The sequence below is a fragment of the Erinaceus europaeus genome, chromosome 3 (genome assembly GCF_950295315.1).
Source record: "Erinaceus europaeus chromosome 3, mEriEur2.1, whole genome shotgun sequence".
Classification (NCBI taxonomy): domain Eukaryota; kingdom Metazoa; phylum Chordata; class Mammalia; order Eulipotyphla; family Erinaceidae; genus Erinaceus; species Erinaceus europaeus.
Window position 1 is genome coordinate 19,437,100 of NC_080164.1, and position 17,867 is coordinate 19,454,966.

The 17,867-nt window shown below is 44.6% G+C and overlaps 1 protein-coding gene across 1 annotated transcript in view; it reads left to right on the forward strand.

Annotated features, from left to right (window-relative positions):
• WDR43 (WD repeat domain 43) overlaps window positions 1-11,566 on the forward strand; it is a 39,855-nt gene extending 28,289 nt beyond the window's left edge. The window contains exons 12-18 of the mRNA XM_060186808.1: window positions 1,480-1,566; window positions 2,185-2,216; window positions 6,206-6,269; window positions 9,513-9,626; window positions 10,442-10,511; window positions 11,045-11,094; window positions 11,202-11,566. Coding sequence (XP_060042791.1) covers window positions 1,480-1,566; window positions 2,185-2,216; window positions 6,206-6,269; window positions 9,513-9,626; window positions 10,442-10,511; window positions 11,045-11,094; window positions 11,202-11,366 — 582 coding nt within the window. The 3' untranslated portion in view covers window positions 11,367-11,566. The remainder of the gene's footprint in view (window positions 1-1,479; window positions 1,567-2,184; window positions 2,217-6,205; window positions 6,270-9,512; window positions 9,627-10,441; window positions 10,512-11,044; window positions 11,095-11,201) is intronic.
• The last annotated feature ends 6,301 nt before the right edge of the window (window positions 11,567-17,867 follow it).

The window sequence follows — 17,867 nt, forward strand, 5'->3', positions numbered from 1 at the left end:
TGTATAGGTATATACATACATACATGTACAGTCTGTCTATATTTCAGATAGAGACAGAAATTGAGAGAGTATATAGACACCTGCAGCACTGCTTCAGCAGACGCCTGCCTGCAGGTGGGGACCAGGGTCTTGAGTCTGGTCTTTATGTATGTGTGGTAATGTGTGTGCTAGTAGCCAGACTAGATTCTTCTGGCAAGAACACTTAAGAAGTGACAGAGTTGTTGAACAAATGGAAAGTTTCTGAAAGCATATAGATTGTGAAGGAATTTGCTGTTCACCTTTCAGAAATTAAAGACATGAAATAACCAACCACTATAAGATAAAGCAAATTGGAAAGGCTTTTTAGGGGCAGGGGAGACAGCATAATGGTTATGTAAACAGATTCTTATGCCTAAGGCTGCTAAATCCCAGGTTTGATCCTCCCGCACCACCATAAACCAGAGCTGAGCAGTGCTCTGTGTTTCTCTGTGTCTCTCTGCATCTCTCTCAAAAAAATAAAATAAATAAAATTTTTTAAAAAGAAAGGCTTTTTAGTAGGAAAAAGACAAAAGCACAACAGGTTAGCTGTCCAGTACCCAGAAACAGAAGCCAGCAGTTGGTTTTAATTTAAGGCGTTGAGGTGAGTCAGTGAGACAAAGTGTTTTCCAGTAGCTGCTGATGAACCAACTCAGAGTCTGTATCGAGATGAATGGTTCTCATACCTGATACAAAAGTCGGCACAACAAACAGTGTAAACACAAGCCGTAGGGGAGAAGTATATGTGAATTTGAGTAAAGGCTTCTTGATAGGCCAGAAAAACATGGAGTGTTTGGTTATTTAGAATTTATGGAAATTCCTCCTTTGAAACGATACTTTCAAGAGAATGGAAAAGACTAACTGCACTCTGGGAAAAAGTATTTGTAACTCATATGCTAGACAGAGCGTTTATATATCCCAAATATGGTAATGAACCCAGCAAATGGTAACAGTTTGAAAAAAATCACAAAAAATTATTTGAATGACATCATGCCCATGCACAGGTAACTGTTTTTCATCATACCAAATGCAATTTAAAATCACATGATAACACTCCATAGCCAGCACTGATCAAAGATTTTTACTGCTCCCTGCTGGTGAGAATGTGGAATAGCTGCAATGTGCATGTTTAAGCACCCACTCAGCACAGACCCAGCCAGTGTGATCCTGTTGTGCTGAAGAGAACAGTGAACGTAGGCTGGCACAGGACTCGGGTATGAATGGATAGAGCAATGTTAATTCCAACAGGCAGGATCTGGAAAGAACCCACCTGGCTCTCATCAGATGAGAAGTACATTGTTTACCTGGCAGTCACAGGAACAGTTAGTGATAGTCACTGGAGACCGCACTACTGAGCCTGTTAGAACTAGAATTCAGTTGCTAATTAATTAGTTTGGTCTTTAAAATTTCCATCTGAAATTTATCCCGTTGTGACTTTAGCTCCTGAATATTATTTTCTTACAGAAAGTACTTCAAACTAGGAACATGAACCTAATAAAGAAGACTGTGCTGAGGATGCCCCTGCATGCAGTCATTCCATTGTTGCAAGAGGTAATTGAGCCCTGACACCACAACTACAAAGCCTAGTATTTAGAGAAAGAGATTTCAGTGTGTACAGAAGCAAAACATCAGAGGGTAGAAGAGAGATGATTAGGCAGGAATCTTTTGGATGGAGACAGAAAGACCGAGAGGGGAGAGGAAATGAGAGAGGCAGAGACCCGTGCAGCCCTGCTTCACTGCTTGTGAAGTGCTCTCCCTCCAGGGGTGGCTCGGATCCTTGCACACCACCACAGACCAGAGCTGAGCAGTGCTCTGGTAAATAAGTAAAAAACTAAAAATAAATAAAATAGTATAAAGTCAGGCTTGTTTTCTCAGATTATGCAAGAGATCCTAGACCCATCAGGGAGCATCACATACTGGCAAACACTAAAATCCTTTTTTGTCTGGATTTGGCTGTTTAGACACTCATCTGAATTCGAGCCTGTGTCTTCTGCAGGCGAATTAGTCTTTTTGGAACATACTCCTAGAGTGTTATTTTGGGTACATATTTAGGAGTTAGAACATTTCAGAATCAGTTAGGGTCAGTGCATACTGTTGTCACTGTTGCTGTGGTGTGAATGTGAAAGTTGAGCAGGTTGCTGTCACTAACACCGTTTTTCTACCTCATAGCTCACCAAGAGGTTACAAGGACATCCCAATAGGTATGGTGTTTACTTACATTACTTTGCCTTTCTAACTATATTAGAATTGCGTATTAAGTGGTCCGGGAGAATGGCACAGTGGGTAAAGCATTGGATTCTCAACCATGAGGTCCTGAGTTCAATCCCTGGCAGCACATGTACCAGAGTGATGTCTGGTTCTTCTCTCTCCTATCTTTCTCATGAATAAATACATTTTTTTTAAAAAAGAAGCTTATTAAACACACCAGGGAATGATAATGTGAAATCACATAGCAAGTAGTTAGTAGTAGTGATACTTGATGGCTAACATTACTCTCATAAGTTGAATGATTTCTCTCCCCCCTGCCCCCATACTGTTCAGCTGTGGCTTATGGTGGTGCAGAGGATTGAACCTGGGACTTTGGAGTCTCAGGCATGAGAGTCTCTTTGCCATAACGGTTATGCTATCTACTCATGCCTGAATGATTCTTTTAATTTAATTTTTATAAACTATTTAATATTTCTTTTTCCCTTTTAATTGCCCTTGTTTTTTATTGTTGTTGTAGTTATTATTTTTGTTGATATCGTCGTTGTTAAATAGGACAGAGAGAAATGGAGAGAGGAGGGGAAGACGAAGAGAAAGATACCTGCAGACCTGCTTCACCGCCTGTGAAGTGACTCCCCTGCAGGTGGGGAGCTGGGGGTCTTGAACCAGGATCCTTATGCTGGCCCTTGTGCTTTGTGCCACGTGCACTTAGCCGCCCACTGTGCTACCACCCGACTCCGAAACTTTATTTATTTATTGGATAGAGACAGCCAGAAATTGAGAGGGGAGGGACAGATACCTGCAATACTGCTTGACCACTCACAGAGCTTTCCCCCTGCAAGTGGGGGCCAGGGGCTCGAACCTGGGTCCTTGAGCACTGTAACATGTGCGCTCAACCAGGTGCACCACCACCCCTCCCCCTCCTCCCCTTTAAAGACTTTTTAGAACCTGACATTTTTTTCTCCTTTATTTTAGGAAACATGTAGGTTTTTTGACTTTATTATTAGGTCATTTAATAAGTCTAACTTAATGGTTTAATCTATCATGATATTTAAAGCTGCCTTTTGGGTCTGGGTGGTGTACCTGGTTAAGCACACATGTTACAATGTTCACGGACCCGGGTTTGAGCCCCTCCATCCCCACCTGCAGGGGGAAAGCTTTGTGAGTGGTGAAGCAGTGCTGCAGGTGTGTCTCTGTCTCCCTTTTTCTCTCCCCCTTCCCTTGGGCTGTCTCTATCTGATAAAAAAGATTAAAAAAAAAAAGTTCTATTAAAAAAAGCTGCCTTTCTGGTGGGCAGATAGCATAGTGCTGATGCAGAAAACTTTCATGCCTGAGGCTCCAAAGCCCCCCCCAGGTCCAGTCACTGTCATGACCACAAGCCAGAGCTGAGCAGTGCTCTGAAAAGAAAAGAAAACGTCAAATTACCTTTCATAGACTTCCCCCCAACCTCTTGTAGTTGCTAATGTACAAAGAAATGCTTCATAAAACTGTTTTGTGGGTCTTTTTTTTTAAACAACTCTATGGTCCATTTAAATAGTAAGTTGATGCTGTGTAGATCCGTAGCCATATAAACCTATATGGTATGGTCAGTGCCTACAAGGTTTAATTTTTCTCATTTTAGTTTATGTATTGGATAGAGGCAGGAAATTTGAGAGGAAGGGGAGATAGTGGAGAGAGACAAACACCTGCAGCACTACCTCACCTGCTTGCCAAGCTTTCTTCTTGCTTGTGGGAACTGGGCATTTGAACCCCAGGTCTTTGTCCATTGTCACAAAGTGAGCCACCAAACACCCCCACTCCTTTCATTGGTCTTTGGAGTTCACACAGGAAAGCTCAGAAACCCACCAAGTAGACACACACTTGTTGTGTGGCTTTTAATGTTGGCCTGGAGATCTTGCCAGCTTCTTCCACCCCCTCTTCTTCTCCTCCTCCTCCCCACTCCCCCTCCTCCTCCTCCCCCTCTCCTCCCCCTCCCCTCACTGTCCCCTCCCCCTCCCCTCACTGTCCCCTCCCCCTCCCCTCACTGTCCCCTCCCCCTTCTTCTTCTTCCTCCTTTTTTGTTGCCCTTGTTCATCATTTTTGTTGCTGTTGTTACTGCTGTCATTGTTGTTGGATAGGACAGAAAGATGGAGAGGAGGGGGAGAGAAAGAGACACCTGCAGACCTGCTTCACCGCTTCTAAAGCAACTCCTCTGCTGGTGGGGAGCCGGGGGCTCGAACCGGAATCCTTACACCGGTCCTTGTGCTTTGTGCCACATGCACTTAACCCTCTACGCTACTGCCTGGCCCCCCTTTTCCTTTTCTTCTCCCCTCCCCTTTTCTGTTCTTCTCTCTCTTTCTGTCTCTTTCTGTGTCTCTGTATGTCTCTCTCTTTTAAGATTTTATTTATGAGAAAGATAGGAGAGAGAAAGAGCCAGACCTTACTCTGGTACATGTGCTGCTGGGGATTGAACTCAGGACCTCATGCTTGAGAGTCTAATGCTTTATGCACTGCGCCACCTCCCATAACACTTTTTTTTTTTTCTCTTTTCTCTCTTGAGGATAGGAAAAGTTTATTGGAGAGAATAGTACCCTCTCCAGAAAGGAACACTGACCAGGGAGTAGGGTCTGCTTGCTATTTCTTTGTTAATAGGCAATTTGCTCAGATACCATGAGCATAAAATGTAGTCAGTTGAGATCAGTTCAATGAAAAGGTAAAACATGAATTTTATTTTAGGATTGTGGGAGAGGGAGTGAGTTTTGTCCTGTTTCCAGTCTATTCTTTGCCCTTGTCTTCCCTAAGAGGAAATTAGATCACACAGACCTCAGATGGTCACGAAGGGGGAAAGATCCTCAGGTCTGCAGTGATTTTAATTATTGTCATTTTCACACAGCCCAGTTTATAGATCCTTACTTTGTCGACCATGTTTATGATTAAAAAAAAATTTTTTTTTTCATTTTGTTCCTCTGGTAAATTTATTGTGTCTATAGATTCACTTATTTATTTCCCCCCTTTCTCCTTGTTTTTTATTTTTGTAGTTACTTATTGTTGTTATTGATGTCATCATTGTTAAGACAGACAAATGGAGAGAGGAGGGGAGGACGGGGGGAGAGAGGAAGATAGACACCTGCAGACCTGCTTCACCGCCTGTGAAGCGACTCCCCTGCAGGTGGGGAGCTGGGGCCTTGAACTGAGATCCTTGTGCTTTGTACCACCTGCGCTTAACCCGCTGCGCTATCTCCCGACTCCCTTTTAAAAAATTTTTATTTATAAAAAGGAAACACTGCCAAACCATAGGATAAGAGGAGTACAATTCCCATCACCAGAGCTCTGTATCCCATCCCCTCCCCTGATAGCTTTCCTATTCTTTATCCCTCTAGGAGTATGGACACAGGGTCATACTCAGGGTCATTATGGGGTGCAGAAGGTGGAAGGTCTGGCTTCTATAATTGCTTCCCCATTGAACATGGGCATTGACAGGTCGATCCATACTCCCAGCCTGCCTCTCTCTTTCCCTAGTGAGGCAGGGCTTTGGGGAAGTGGAACTCCACATTGGTGGGGTTGTCTGCCCACCAATGTTTGTTTATTTTAGCATGGCATCATGTTAGCATCTGGAACTTGGTGGCTGAAAAAGAGTTAACATGTAAAGCCATATTCATTGTTGACTAATCATGAACCCAAAGGCTAGAATATTGCAGATGAATATTTGGAATCTGCGTTTTGGAAATAGCTAGTAAGTCTATTTTAGGTATATTTCAAAGGGCCCATGAATTTATTAGTTTTTGCCTGAGCCTGACACCTGATATGCAGGTGGATCCAAGTTATTGTCTGGGGAGATGATGTCATGGCTGGAAGAAAGGTTAGGAAGTTGGATCAGGGAAGAGCGTAGCTTCCAAATATGGGAAAGTTGTATAAATACTGTTAACTGGTTTCTGATTTTCTAACAGTTGTGCTTAGTTTTACATTCATGGACATCAGTTGACTTGACTTTCTCTCTCTTTTTTAGTGCTGTTTTGATGATTCAATGGCTAAAGTGTGTATTAACGGTCCACGCCTCCTACCTGTCTACAGTAAGTCTTTCCAGCACCTGGTGCTGCTTAGCTCAGCTTTGGTAAAGATTACGGACTGCTGGCTTGACAAAACTATCCTCCCTTCATCTGTCCTTCACCATCAACTCCTTGTAGAGATTTTGGTTTCTCCAGGTACAATGGCATAATGTCCATAGCCAACTTTTATAAATCGACCTTTCCCTTGATTTTAAAAGTAACCTGTAATCTAGCGAGAAGTTTGAGAAATGCAGAAAGGAGAAAAGTTGCACGTGAATCTTTAGATGTTTTCTATAAACACAGACTGTTTGGTGAAATTGTGTGTTTGAGAATTTTTTCTGTCCCCCTTAAATATGGCAGTTTTTTCTGTCCCCCTTAAATATAGCAGTTTGGGGGCTGTTTGGATGGTGGCACAACTGTTAGAGCATGTGTGTCACAATGCTCAGGGACCTGGGTTCAATCCTCTGGCCCTCACCTGCTGGGGAGAAAGCTTCATGAGTGGTGAAGCAGTGCTGCAGGTATCTTTTTTGTTTGTTTATTTTATTTTTTATTTATAAAAAGGAAACACTGACAAAACCATAGGAAAAGAGGGCTACAACTCCACACAATTCCCACCACTAGCTCTCCGTATCCCATCCTCTCCCTTGATAGCTTTCCTATTCTTTATTTCTCTGGGAGTGTGTACCCAAGGTCATTGTGGGATGCAGAAGGTGGAAGGTCTGGCTTCTGTAATTGCTTCCCCACTGAACATGGATATTGACAGGTGGATTCATACTCCCAGTATGTCTCTTTCTTTCCCTAGTAGGGAGGGGCTTTGGGGAAGTGGAGCTCCAGGACACACTGGTGGGGTTGTCTGTCCAGGGAAGTCTGGTCGGTATCATGCTGGCATCTGGAACCTGCTGGCAGAAAAGACAGTTAACATACAAAGCCAAACAAATTGTTTAACAATCATGGACCTACAGGCTGGAACAGTGCAGATGAAGAGCTGGGGGAGGGGGGGGTTGTCCTCCATTCTGTAGATAGCTAGTAGGCATATTTTAGTTATATTCCAAAGGGCCTGTGGCTATACTAGTTTTTTTTTTTTTTTTTTCTTCCCCTGAGCCTGAAATCTGATATGCCAGTGGATCCAAGTTATTATCTGGGGAGATGATGCCATGGCTGGAAAAGGACCAGAAAGCTGGATCAGGGAGAGAGTAGCCCCCTGATACAGGAAAGGGGCATAAATATTGTTGGCTGTAAAAGAGTTCAGCAAACTTAGCAACAGAAAAGCAAATGCCCCATTCAAAAATGGGCAGAGGGTATGAACAGCAGGCATCTTTTTATCTCCTCTTTCTCATTTTCTCTGTCTATCCAATTAAAAAAAAATGAGAATGTAGCAGTTTCCAAAGTTTGTGTGTAGACTGACAGGTGGCCCTGAGGATAAAGTAACTTGTGAACTATTTTATGCCTGGCAAATATTTTGCTGGGGTTGTTACTAACTCTTGATTATGCAGATGGGAGGGAAGAAGCATTTAACCTCTTTGTGAACTGGGTTTGGATGCCTGTATGACTCCACCATTCCCAGAAGTTTCCTGCTCACCTTCCCCTTTTAGATTTTAGAGGGAGGAGGGGGGCACCTGCAGCACAGCTCCAGCTTTCTTGAAGCTTTGTAGTGCAGGTGGGGTCTCGGGCTGAAACCTGGGCCATCACCCAGGAGTGTAAAATCTCTCATTTATTTTTACCGTTGCCGTGCTTTTAAAAAAAAACCCCATAAATCTGGCTTATGGTGGTGTTGGGGATTGGACCTAGTACCCCCAACATGAAAGGCCCAGGAAAATAATTGTGTTACAGTATGAGCTGTGTTTTTTGCCACACCATTGAACTAGTTACATTTCAGTCTAGAGATAACTGTACAGCTTACTTTTCTCCCTTCTATTTGGTAATCTGTCAACTTTTAATAGGTTTTCTTCTAAGTTTGTAGTGGGTAGTGAACAGAATTGGTTACTGCTCTGGAACAATAGTCTTTTCTTGACAGTTTGTCCTGGCCGCACACCCTGTCACTATCCCTTGCCCGTCTGTCTTTGGTAGTTTGAATTAGGGAAGAGTACCCGGTGACTTGTTTTGAGGTCACCAGGCTATTCTTGGAAGGTCTGTGGTGATTGCTGCCAAATTGTTCGAATGGAGGAAGAGACAAACAGCAGATAACTGACTGGCTTTTCCCTCTTGGGAGCTGATAGTGGCTGAGCAGGACGGTGACAAACGTAGGCAGGTCACCACCAGCCTCAGTTCTGGGGGCTCTGGCCAGTAAACAGCACAGCTGCCATTTTGTGGCCCCATTTCCTTGGAACTGACAAGGTCCTGAGTAGGCCCTGTGACGGATGCATTGAGCCCCCTGGCACCCGCTCCTCACGTAGCTGCTAGTAGTGGTGCGGCCTTCTGGCTGAGACAGCAAACCAAAGGACCCGTAGAGGGGGATGCCACAGCCCACAGCCACCTTTAGAAAAGTGCTTTTCCTCCTGCCTTCCCTTCATTTCTCCTCCCGACCTTCTCTCAGCCAGGACTGTGGTAAGCAGAGGGGCTTCAGCAATGCACAAGGCACTGTGACTCCCACCATCAGCAGCTGACAGTCTGTGTGAGGCAGTGAGGGAGATGATGGTAATTGAAATGTGATCATGTTACACTTTTGTTGCCTCCTGTTGTGTGTCTGTTCACTGTGTAAAGCTTACTATTATTTTAAAAAATATTTGAGGGAAGTGATTACACTCCGCCTCGAGATAGCACCATGTTTATGCAAAGAGGCTTTAATGTTCGAGCTCTGAAACCAGGTTCAGTTCCTCGCACCAGCCCAGCAGTGCTCTAGTTGAAGGAGAGGGAGATGGGATCAGCAGAGTACGCAGCAGGGTAAATAGCGGGGCTCCTTTTCCTGAGTCTGGAAGGATGCTCTTCCCGCACTTACTGGGACTTTGTTCACGAGCGAGGCAGTGTTGAGAATGAGCTTCAGAAGAGCTGTGTGCTAGGGGCACTTGTTAAACGTCGACCACGCGAGCCCTACCGTGCCCTTTGTTCTTCTGATCTTGTATCACTTAGAAGAACATTGCTGCTGCTCTGCCGCTGAAGAAAGCTCTCTGTGGGCATTTGAGATGTTTCTAGGCTCTGCCTCAAGCATTCACTGGGTGCTGGTGTCTGTCCAGTGGTCGAATGCTCGGGTGTATCTGATGTGATTGGCATGCTTACTCTCTGTCATGTTACTGTATGCACTTTATGTAAAGTGATCCCTTTCTCCTGCAGCTGCCTGACCTCGTACCCCAGTTGGGTACACTATACCAGTTAATGGAAAGTAGAGTTAAGACTTTCCAGAAGCTGTCCCATCTTCACGGAAAGCTTATCCTTCTAATCACACAGGTAAGTAAATCAAAATGTTTGTGTTCACTTTGGGACGTAATAGGAGTGAAGAGAGGAATACGAATCATTTATGCGAGCATTAAAAGCTCCCTGTTTTGGCTTTAAATAAAAAAGGCAGTCAGGAAGGATTTAGTCTTTGACTTGGAAATGCCATCTGTTCGATAGTGACCAAACTTTGTTGTACCTGTTTGAGTTTCTATTGAATGAATCTCAGCTCTTAATTTTAAAAGATCTTTTAAGGGAGTTTGGCGGTAGCGCAGCTGGTTAAGTGCATGTGGCGCAAAGCGCAAGGACCAGTGGAAGGATCCCGGTTCGAGCCCCCGGCTCCCCATCTGCAGGGGAGTTGCTTCACAAGCGGTGAAGCAGGTCTGCAAGTGTCTTATCTTTCGCTCCTCCCTTCTGTCTCCCCATCTCTCCATTTCTCTCTGTCCTAGCCGACAACGACAACAATAACAACAATAAAAACAAAGGCAAAAAAAGGGAATAAATAAATATTTTTTAAAAAGATCCTTTACAATACTTGTTTATGGGATAGAGACAGAAATTCGGAGGGATGGGGAGATAGGGTGAGAGATAGATGCCTGCAGCCCTTCTTCGCTGCTGGTGAATACAGTCAGGATGGTGATGGCACCAGGAACAAGTTACAGGATGTGTATGTGGTTTTCATTTTGACACACAGAAATTCAATCACCTTAGAGGTTTTGAGCCTCATGAAATAGCTTTCTTCTTGTGTCAGGTGATTTGTCACCTGCTCCTGACTTGGCCCACATTTTATTTTGGCCTTGTACTGAAGGTGAATACACTCTTTCTTTCAGGTTACAGCATCAGAGAAAACAAAGGAAACAACTTCTCCCTCGCAAAAGGCCAAACTGGTATATGAGGAAGGTGAGCTGGGCTAGCGCAGCAATGTTGGCTTTCACAGTCACGCAGGTCTGTTCCCACATAGTGGGAAAGTGTCAGTGCCAGCAGAATCATGCTTGGGCCACATGTTCTCTGATAACGGGCAGGTACTGACAAAACACAAAATATGGCCAAGTAAGAGTGAGCCACCTCGCTATACCCCCAAACCCCTCGCTCGCCCGCCCGCCCGCCTGCGTGCGCCCCGCCCAGCCCGCCCGGCACTGGGGAACAAGTCCAGCACTGCACGCTTGGTCATACAGAGCAATCTTCCTGGCTGTTAACTACTTTTCCATTCTGTGTCCTGAGAGGGGAGGAGGGAAACACCAGTGTCCTGCCATTGATGAAGTCCCCCGTGATGGTGCTTTCCATGTGCTGCCAGGGATTGGACTCAGTGCCCAGGCATGGTGTGATGTGCACTCTGCATGCCTTGAATATAATCTTTCTAAAGTATATATGCATGTTTTAGGACTATGCCATCTGCTTTGGCTAAAGTAAAGCTGTTTTTCCTCCCCTTGTAGAATCTTCTGAAGAGGAGTCTGATGATGAAATAGACGAGCACGATTCTGATGTGAGTAACTGAGCCATTTGTTTGCCATGACATCATATGCCTTTACATCCTTACACTTGAAGAGGGAGTCCTTGCTGAGTCCTCTCCTTGTTTAATGTTTCTGTTAGGATGATTGGGATGAAGATGATGAAAAAGAAAGTGAAAAAGATGAGGATCTTGATGAAGAGGAAGAATGTGCTGAAGAAAATGGTGAGGACAGAGAGGTGACAAGTGAAAAAGAATTAAATGGAGATTCTGATTTAGATCCTGAAAATGAGAGTGAAGAAGAATGAAGACAGTAGCCGATGGAACTGTATAAACTCTGGCTAACCTTAGTCCTGGGAAGGGTTTTTCTCTGACAGGATGCCAATGACTGTCGCTCGTTTCCAGATTTCTACCAGTGGCTCTGTGCCACCTGCTGTCCTGAGCACCCAGACATAACTGTGTAAATAAGAGGGTTTCATTCAAATGTTAATAAACTTTACACAGTAAATAGCGTTTTCTGCAGTGTACTGACGTGAGCGTTCACATGTTTATTTTTATAATAGCTGAGTGTGGTTGGTTATACCAAGAATTGATCCGAGTGAAGAGACTTCTCCCACAGGAGGCTGGGCGACTAGACTGTGTGAAGGAGTTAGCTCAGGCTGACATCTTTCATAAATTTAAATCCAGTGAAGACCATATTTTAATCTGGCACATTTTCATATAATGGGGATGGCTAAAAACTGGAAGACAAATTGATTTAAAAAAAAAATAAATCACCAGTTTCCTTAGCTTTTGCCTGTCCACTGTGGTAATCTGATTTGAATCAGATTGAATGTTTTCAAGTCCTTCCGCAGAACAGCCACTTTTAATTTATCATGTGAAGTATTTAAAGAAAACCGCACACAGAAAATAAGGTGATAAAAAACCTAAAGAATTGCTAATGTACAGGTTTGCAAGAACTATTCATTGCATACAACTTTAAATAATCAGTTATAGCTGCTTTTGAAGAGACTTATTTAGATTACTAATGCATCAAAGAATGTTTTTTTTTGTCTTCGATAGTAATGATGTCCTTGTCTAGTTTTTTAAAAGATATTTTTATAATTCAATAATTTAATGTTTTCCTTTTCATTGTCCACTTTGGCAGTGTTAGGGTATCTGTTTCCCATTAAAATAATAAATCTGATTCAAGATTTTTTTAAAGACATATATGAATAAGTATTTTGGAGTGCTACAAAAGCCTTTTCAAATTATCAGCACTTTTCCCCGTTGGTTTTGTAAACAGAATGAGCCAGTATTTATTCAGCACTCTATAAAGAACATGCAGATGGATGGTCCATTCCAGGAGGGCTGGGGAGGTGGCTTTATTTTTCCCACCTGTGAATATGTAAAAACATGATCTCTGAGGGACTTTTTATCAGCACCAGTAGAGCAAGAGCAGGCTTCTGTGCTCAGTCTGTGAGAACGAGCCAGCTAGTGTTGGGGAGAACAGAGCAGAGCTGGCTCCTGGTGTCCTGTGTATTTGTATTTGTCTGATTGGAGCTGTTGACGGGGATTTAATACCCTTCTCTTTGTAAAGTGAATAAATGCTCATCTTCACCCGGTGCTTGTCTTGTGCTGTATGTCTAGAGGAAAAACAATGACTTGTTAAGGCCTATGGTGGTAACGGTCTTGAAAGCAGACTTGCTGTGTGGATGAAGTGTTTATGAGTGACAGTTTGCAAGGCCTGTCGAGCAACCTGACAGTCCTAAGGCAATGGATGGTCAGAAGCTTTGTCTTCATGTAATGGTGGTATCTTTTTTGTTGTTGTTTGTTTTGTTTTTAATGGTGGTTTCTTCATGTCTCCTTGGCCCATGGCTGCTGTGACAGCATGCATGTGCTCATGTAGACTCCCTCTGTGACCTGGGAGTCATGCTCCCCTGCACCCGACTGACTCTACTTCGATGTGAAAGTTTGACTAAACTCATAATGGCTGTTTTGGTTTAACAAATGCAGAGTTAAGTGAGATTTGTTAGAACATTTTCCATGTGCTTTATGTTCTAATCTAGGTAACAAAATCTTGTCTGTGCTTTTTGGTGTTTCTTCCCAGCTTAGTTACTATTTATTATTATTATTATTATTATTATCATCATCATTGTCTCCAAGGTTATCTCTGGGGCTTGGTGCCTGCAATATGAATAGCTCCTGGAGGCTATTTTATTTTTCCTTTTGTTACCCTGTTTATCATTGTTATAATTATTGTTGTCATTGGATAGGGCAGAGAGAAATTGAAAGAGGACAGGAAGACAGAGATAGATAGACACCTGCGGACATGTTTCATTGCTTGTGAAGTGACCTGGGGAGCCGGGGGCTTGAACTGGGATTCTTAACGCCGGTCCTTGCGCTTCGTGCCAGGTGCGCTTAACCCGCTGTGCTACTGCCTAACCCGCTGTGCTACTGCTTGGTCCCCTAATTACTATTTTTTGAGAGACCATTCATTCATTCGTTGCTGTGCATCAAACCCAGGACCTCACACATGTAAGGAATGTACTCCCTGGCCCCCAATCTCACATTTTGAAATTACAATCCTTCATTTATGATTCATCCTGCTCTCTTAATCCAGAGTGTTCCCTTTTATGTGTGTTTTAGGATTTCAATATAATAGAAACAAGAGTCTGTGTTGTAGAATGTCCAAGAATCTAAATTTATCTGTTTGCTTATGATTTGATTCTGCCTTAAGTGTTCTGGAAGGGTTATGAGGCACTAAGGAAGAATGACTGGAGTATGTACTAGGCAGGTGTCAGAGCTTTAGGTTTGGTTTTTTTTTTTTTTTTTTAATATTCATGAGAAATGATAGGAATGAGAGAATCAGACATTACTCTGGTACATGTGCTACTGGGGACTGAACTCGGGACCTCATTCCTGAGAGTCCAAATCCTTATCGACTACACCACCTCCCAGACCACGGTTTGGGAGTTTTTGAAGCTTTGGTGCACGGTAGTGTTGGAAGGCCAGAAATGGGACCCTGGTAGTGAGAATGGGTGGTATTTTGACACAGTGTAAGGCAGTTTCCTGTGGGGGTTCTCAGCATAATTCATTTAGCTAATACTGTATTCTGCCAGGTATTTAGTTGCTTGGTATATAACAGTTGGGATATTCATCTTGGGAAATTGATAACCAACCAGAGAGGGAAAGGAGATGATGTATAGCGAGGAAGAAAGTTCTCCACGGCAGGTTAAAAGGCAGTTCCTGGGGGGGGCAGAGGGGCAAGTAGACTGGGGATCAAGGTGGGGAAGGGGAGCAGTACGGGACCAGGCTGTGGCTTATTGACATGAACCAGGAGGAGGTGCAGTCAGCCGGGAATATGTAGGAGTGTCCACCTGGCATGAGACAGGAGCAAAGGCCCCCAGAGTCCACATGTGCCGATGCCTTGAAACATGGTAGGGAGACAGGCGTGCCTGGCTCAGAGCCAGAAAGGGCGTGGGCTGACAAGAGGCAGGTAGCTGTGGACTTAAGTGGCTTCAGCTGCTTGTCCCTTCGTGTGAAACTGCTTTCCAGCCTTCAAGTCCCGACACACCCCAGCCTGCTTTCTTTGGGTTGGAGTTGCCGTTACTGGTGAATCCTCACTCGGTGGCTTGCTTGCATGTAGCTGTAAGTTATTGGTTTGTTTCACTTTAAGAAACTAACTTGTGATTTTGTCTTTACTGAGATCCTGCTTACCGGAATTTTCAGCTTGTCCATTTCAATGCTAATGTGAACCCGTGAATCCATGTTGGTGACTGACTTTCTAGGGTGCAGATAAGGACACCCAGGAATTTGGCAGAGAGTAATTAACAGAAGGTGAAGTGCTTGCTCTGCATTCCAGTAAGGCCCTGATCCCCTAGAGCCTGGCTCTCTCTCAAAGGTCCCTGCAGATGACGCCTGTGACCCTGTAAGTCCAACTCTGATACACAGAGAACTCTCTGTAAAGCACAGAGCACTTTTAGTGAGAATTGAAGACAGACATGACAAGAGAAGTGAAATTAGTTTGGCAAATGCTACTTAGTATTTGCTTTTCAATTCCACATATAAGAGTTTGTTTATCTTGGTTGGGGAATAGCATAATAGTTACGCAAAAAGTCTCATCTGAAGTCTCAGGTCCAGGTCTCATATCTGAAGTCCCAGGTCCAGGTCTCATATCTGAAGTCCCAGGTCCAATCTCCTGCACCACCATAAACCTGAGGTGAGCAGTGTTCTGGTAAAACACAACAAAACAAACAAGAACAAAAACTATATTCATCCACTCGTCTGTCTGCATGTTTCGGTTGCTCTCATGTTTGGGTTATATTGTAAATAGTGCTTCAGTGAACTTGGGTGCAGTTATCTTTTGCAGTGAGTGCTTTTTATATTTGGATATGTGCTCAGAAGTGGAATTAGAATTGCTGAATCATATGGTAGTTCAAGTTTCTTTTTCCTTTGAGGAGTCACTATCTTACTTTGAAACCTGTATGCACACACGTTTGTCTTACAAAACAGAAATCATATATTCATTTTGTCCTTTGTCACTAATAACATCAGTTGAAATGGTAACCCCATCAGCAGTGACCTGTATCCAAACCCTAACCCTCGTGATGGTGTTTGAGGAGGGATCTGGGAAGGTGCAGCCTCACGAGTGATGGGCTTGGTGCCCTTCGAAGAGACGCCAGAGGACTTGCTTCCGCTGATCTCTGTGCAAAGACAGCATAGCCCTCTGAAACAGGAAGCAGGCTCCCCAGATATCAGCTCTGCTGATGCCTTGACCTTGGACTTCACCTTCAGATCTGTGAGGACTGAATGTCTCTTCTCCCCCCCCCCCCCCCCGTCTGCCTTTTATAGCAGCTGAAGGGGACCCCTCGGGTCCACCGTTCTTCAGCCAGTACCCTAGTTTGATCTGCTGTAGCTTTAGGGTTCTCAAGGGCGCCGTCTCTTCTAAGGGCACAAACCCCCCGTCACTTGTGAGGGCTCCACCTACCCAGATCCCTCATCAATTTTTATCAATTTTTATGCTGCCGACACTCAAGTCCACCACTCTGGGTGGCGTTTTTTTTTTTTTTTCCTTCATATTTTCCTATTTTTATTTTTTGGATAGGACAGAGAGAAATGGAGATGGTAGAGGAAGACAGAGAGGGGGAGAGAAAGACACCTGCAGACCTGCTTCACTGCCTGTGAAACAACTCCCCTGCAGGTGGGGAGCCAGGGGCTCAAACCAGAATCCTTAACGCTGGTCCTTGCGCTTTGCGCCACGTGTGCTTAACCTGCTGTGCTACCGCCTGACTCCATTTTTATTTGACAGGACAGAGAAATTGAGAGGGGAGGGGAGATAAGGAGAAAGACACCTGCAGTCATGCTTCAGTGCTTGTGAGGCTTCCCTCTTGCAGGCGGAGAGCAAGGAGATGGGCCAGGGCCTTGCACAAGGGAGTGTGTACACTCAGCTAGGAGCACTGCCAACTCACCCTGCTGCTTTCCTTGTTTTTTTTTTTTTTTTTGCCTCCAGGCTTATTGTGTTGGCATTATGGATCCACCGCTCCTGGTGGCCTTGGTTTTTCTTTTCTTTTTTTTTTCTCACTTTATTCATTAGGATAGAGAGAAATTGAGAGGACAGGGGAAGATAGAGGAAGAGAGACAGACACCTGCAGTCCTACTTCACTGCTTGTGAAGCTTTCTTCCCTGTAGGTGGGGAGTGAGGGCTTGAACCTGGGTCCTTGCGCATTGTAATGTGTGTGCTTAACCAGGTGCACTGACTCCTTGGCCCAATGGGTCACCACCTTTGCAGAGGCTGTCTACCTGCTTTGTGGTTCAGATGTCCACCACGTCCACCTCGGACGGGGCTGTGTCACACCGGAAGGTGACTCCCAAGAGCCTCTGCTGAGAAAAGCCGTCTCTTGCCCAAAGATGCCTTACTGTCCATCCAGTTGGCACTTGCCTCATAGACGGCCTGTTTGTTAAAGAAAATTCCATTAACAAAAATCGTTCTGATAAAAATCCATAACACAGACTTCCCTCAGTCTGCAGCTCTGGTGGTGAGCACGGTGACAGCACCATCTCCAGGGTTCGTCATGAGCATGGCTCAGCACTGTGCAGTGCCAGCTCCTCAGTCCCCAGGCAAACTCCGCTCCCTCTCAGAACTGAGTTCTCCCAACACCCCATTAAAAGTAAATTTGAGTTAGACGAGCTGTATCTATATATACTGCCTGTCTGTCCAGACCCTCTCTCCACCCATCTCCATGGCTCTGTCCTGGTAGTTTGAGTTTATGTGTCCTCTCCCCTCCCCCTCTTCCCCCCTTTCCCTCCCTCCCTCCCTCCCTCTCTTCCTAGAGGGAGAGGGTGAGAAAGCACAATATTGAAGCTCTCTTCAATGTGCTGGGTACCAGCCCGAAGCTTGTCACGCAAGGAGGTGGAGGCCACTCAGGACCCTTGCCTGGCTTCTGGTGGTCTGGAGAAACGCAGTTGTCCCTGGATCCGACTAGTCATGTAATGTTCTCATCATTTCTTACAAGAGGCTAAACTAACTGTCTGCCGCCCCAAGCCCCTCCAGGAATGACCACTGTTGTAATGTGACACAACCAAGTGTCGTCCTCCCCGCTGTTGGAGAACTCAGACTCCTCCACATCTTTGCATTTGCATTTTGAGGCAATGAGCTTTTGGGGGCCGAGTCAAGTGCATGTGTTACAGTGTACAAGGACCCAGGTTCAAGCCCCCAGTCCCCACCTGCAGGGGGAAGCTTCACAAGTGTGGAAGCAGGGCTGCAGGGGTCTCTTTTCTCCTTTCATGTCAGTTTCTCTCTCACTATCCAGTAAATATGAAAGTGAGAT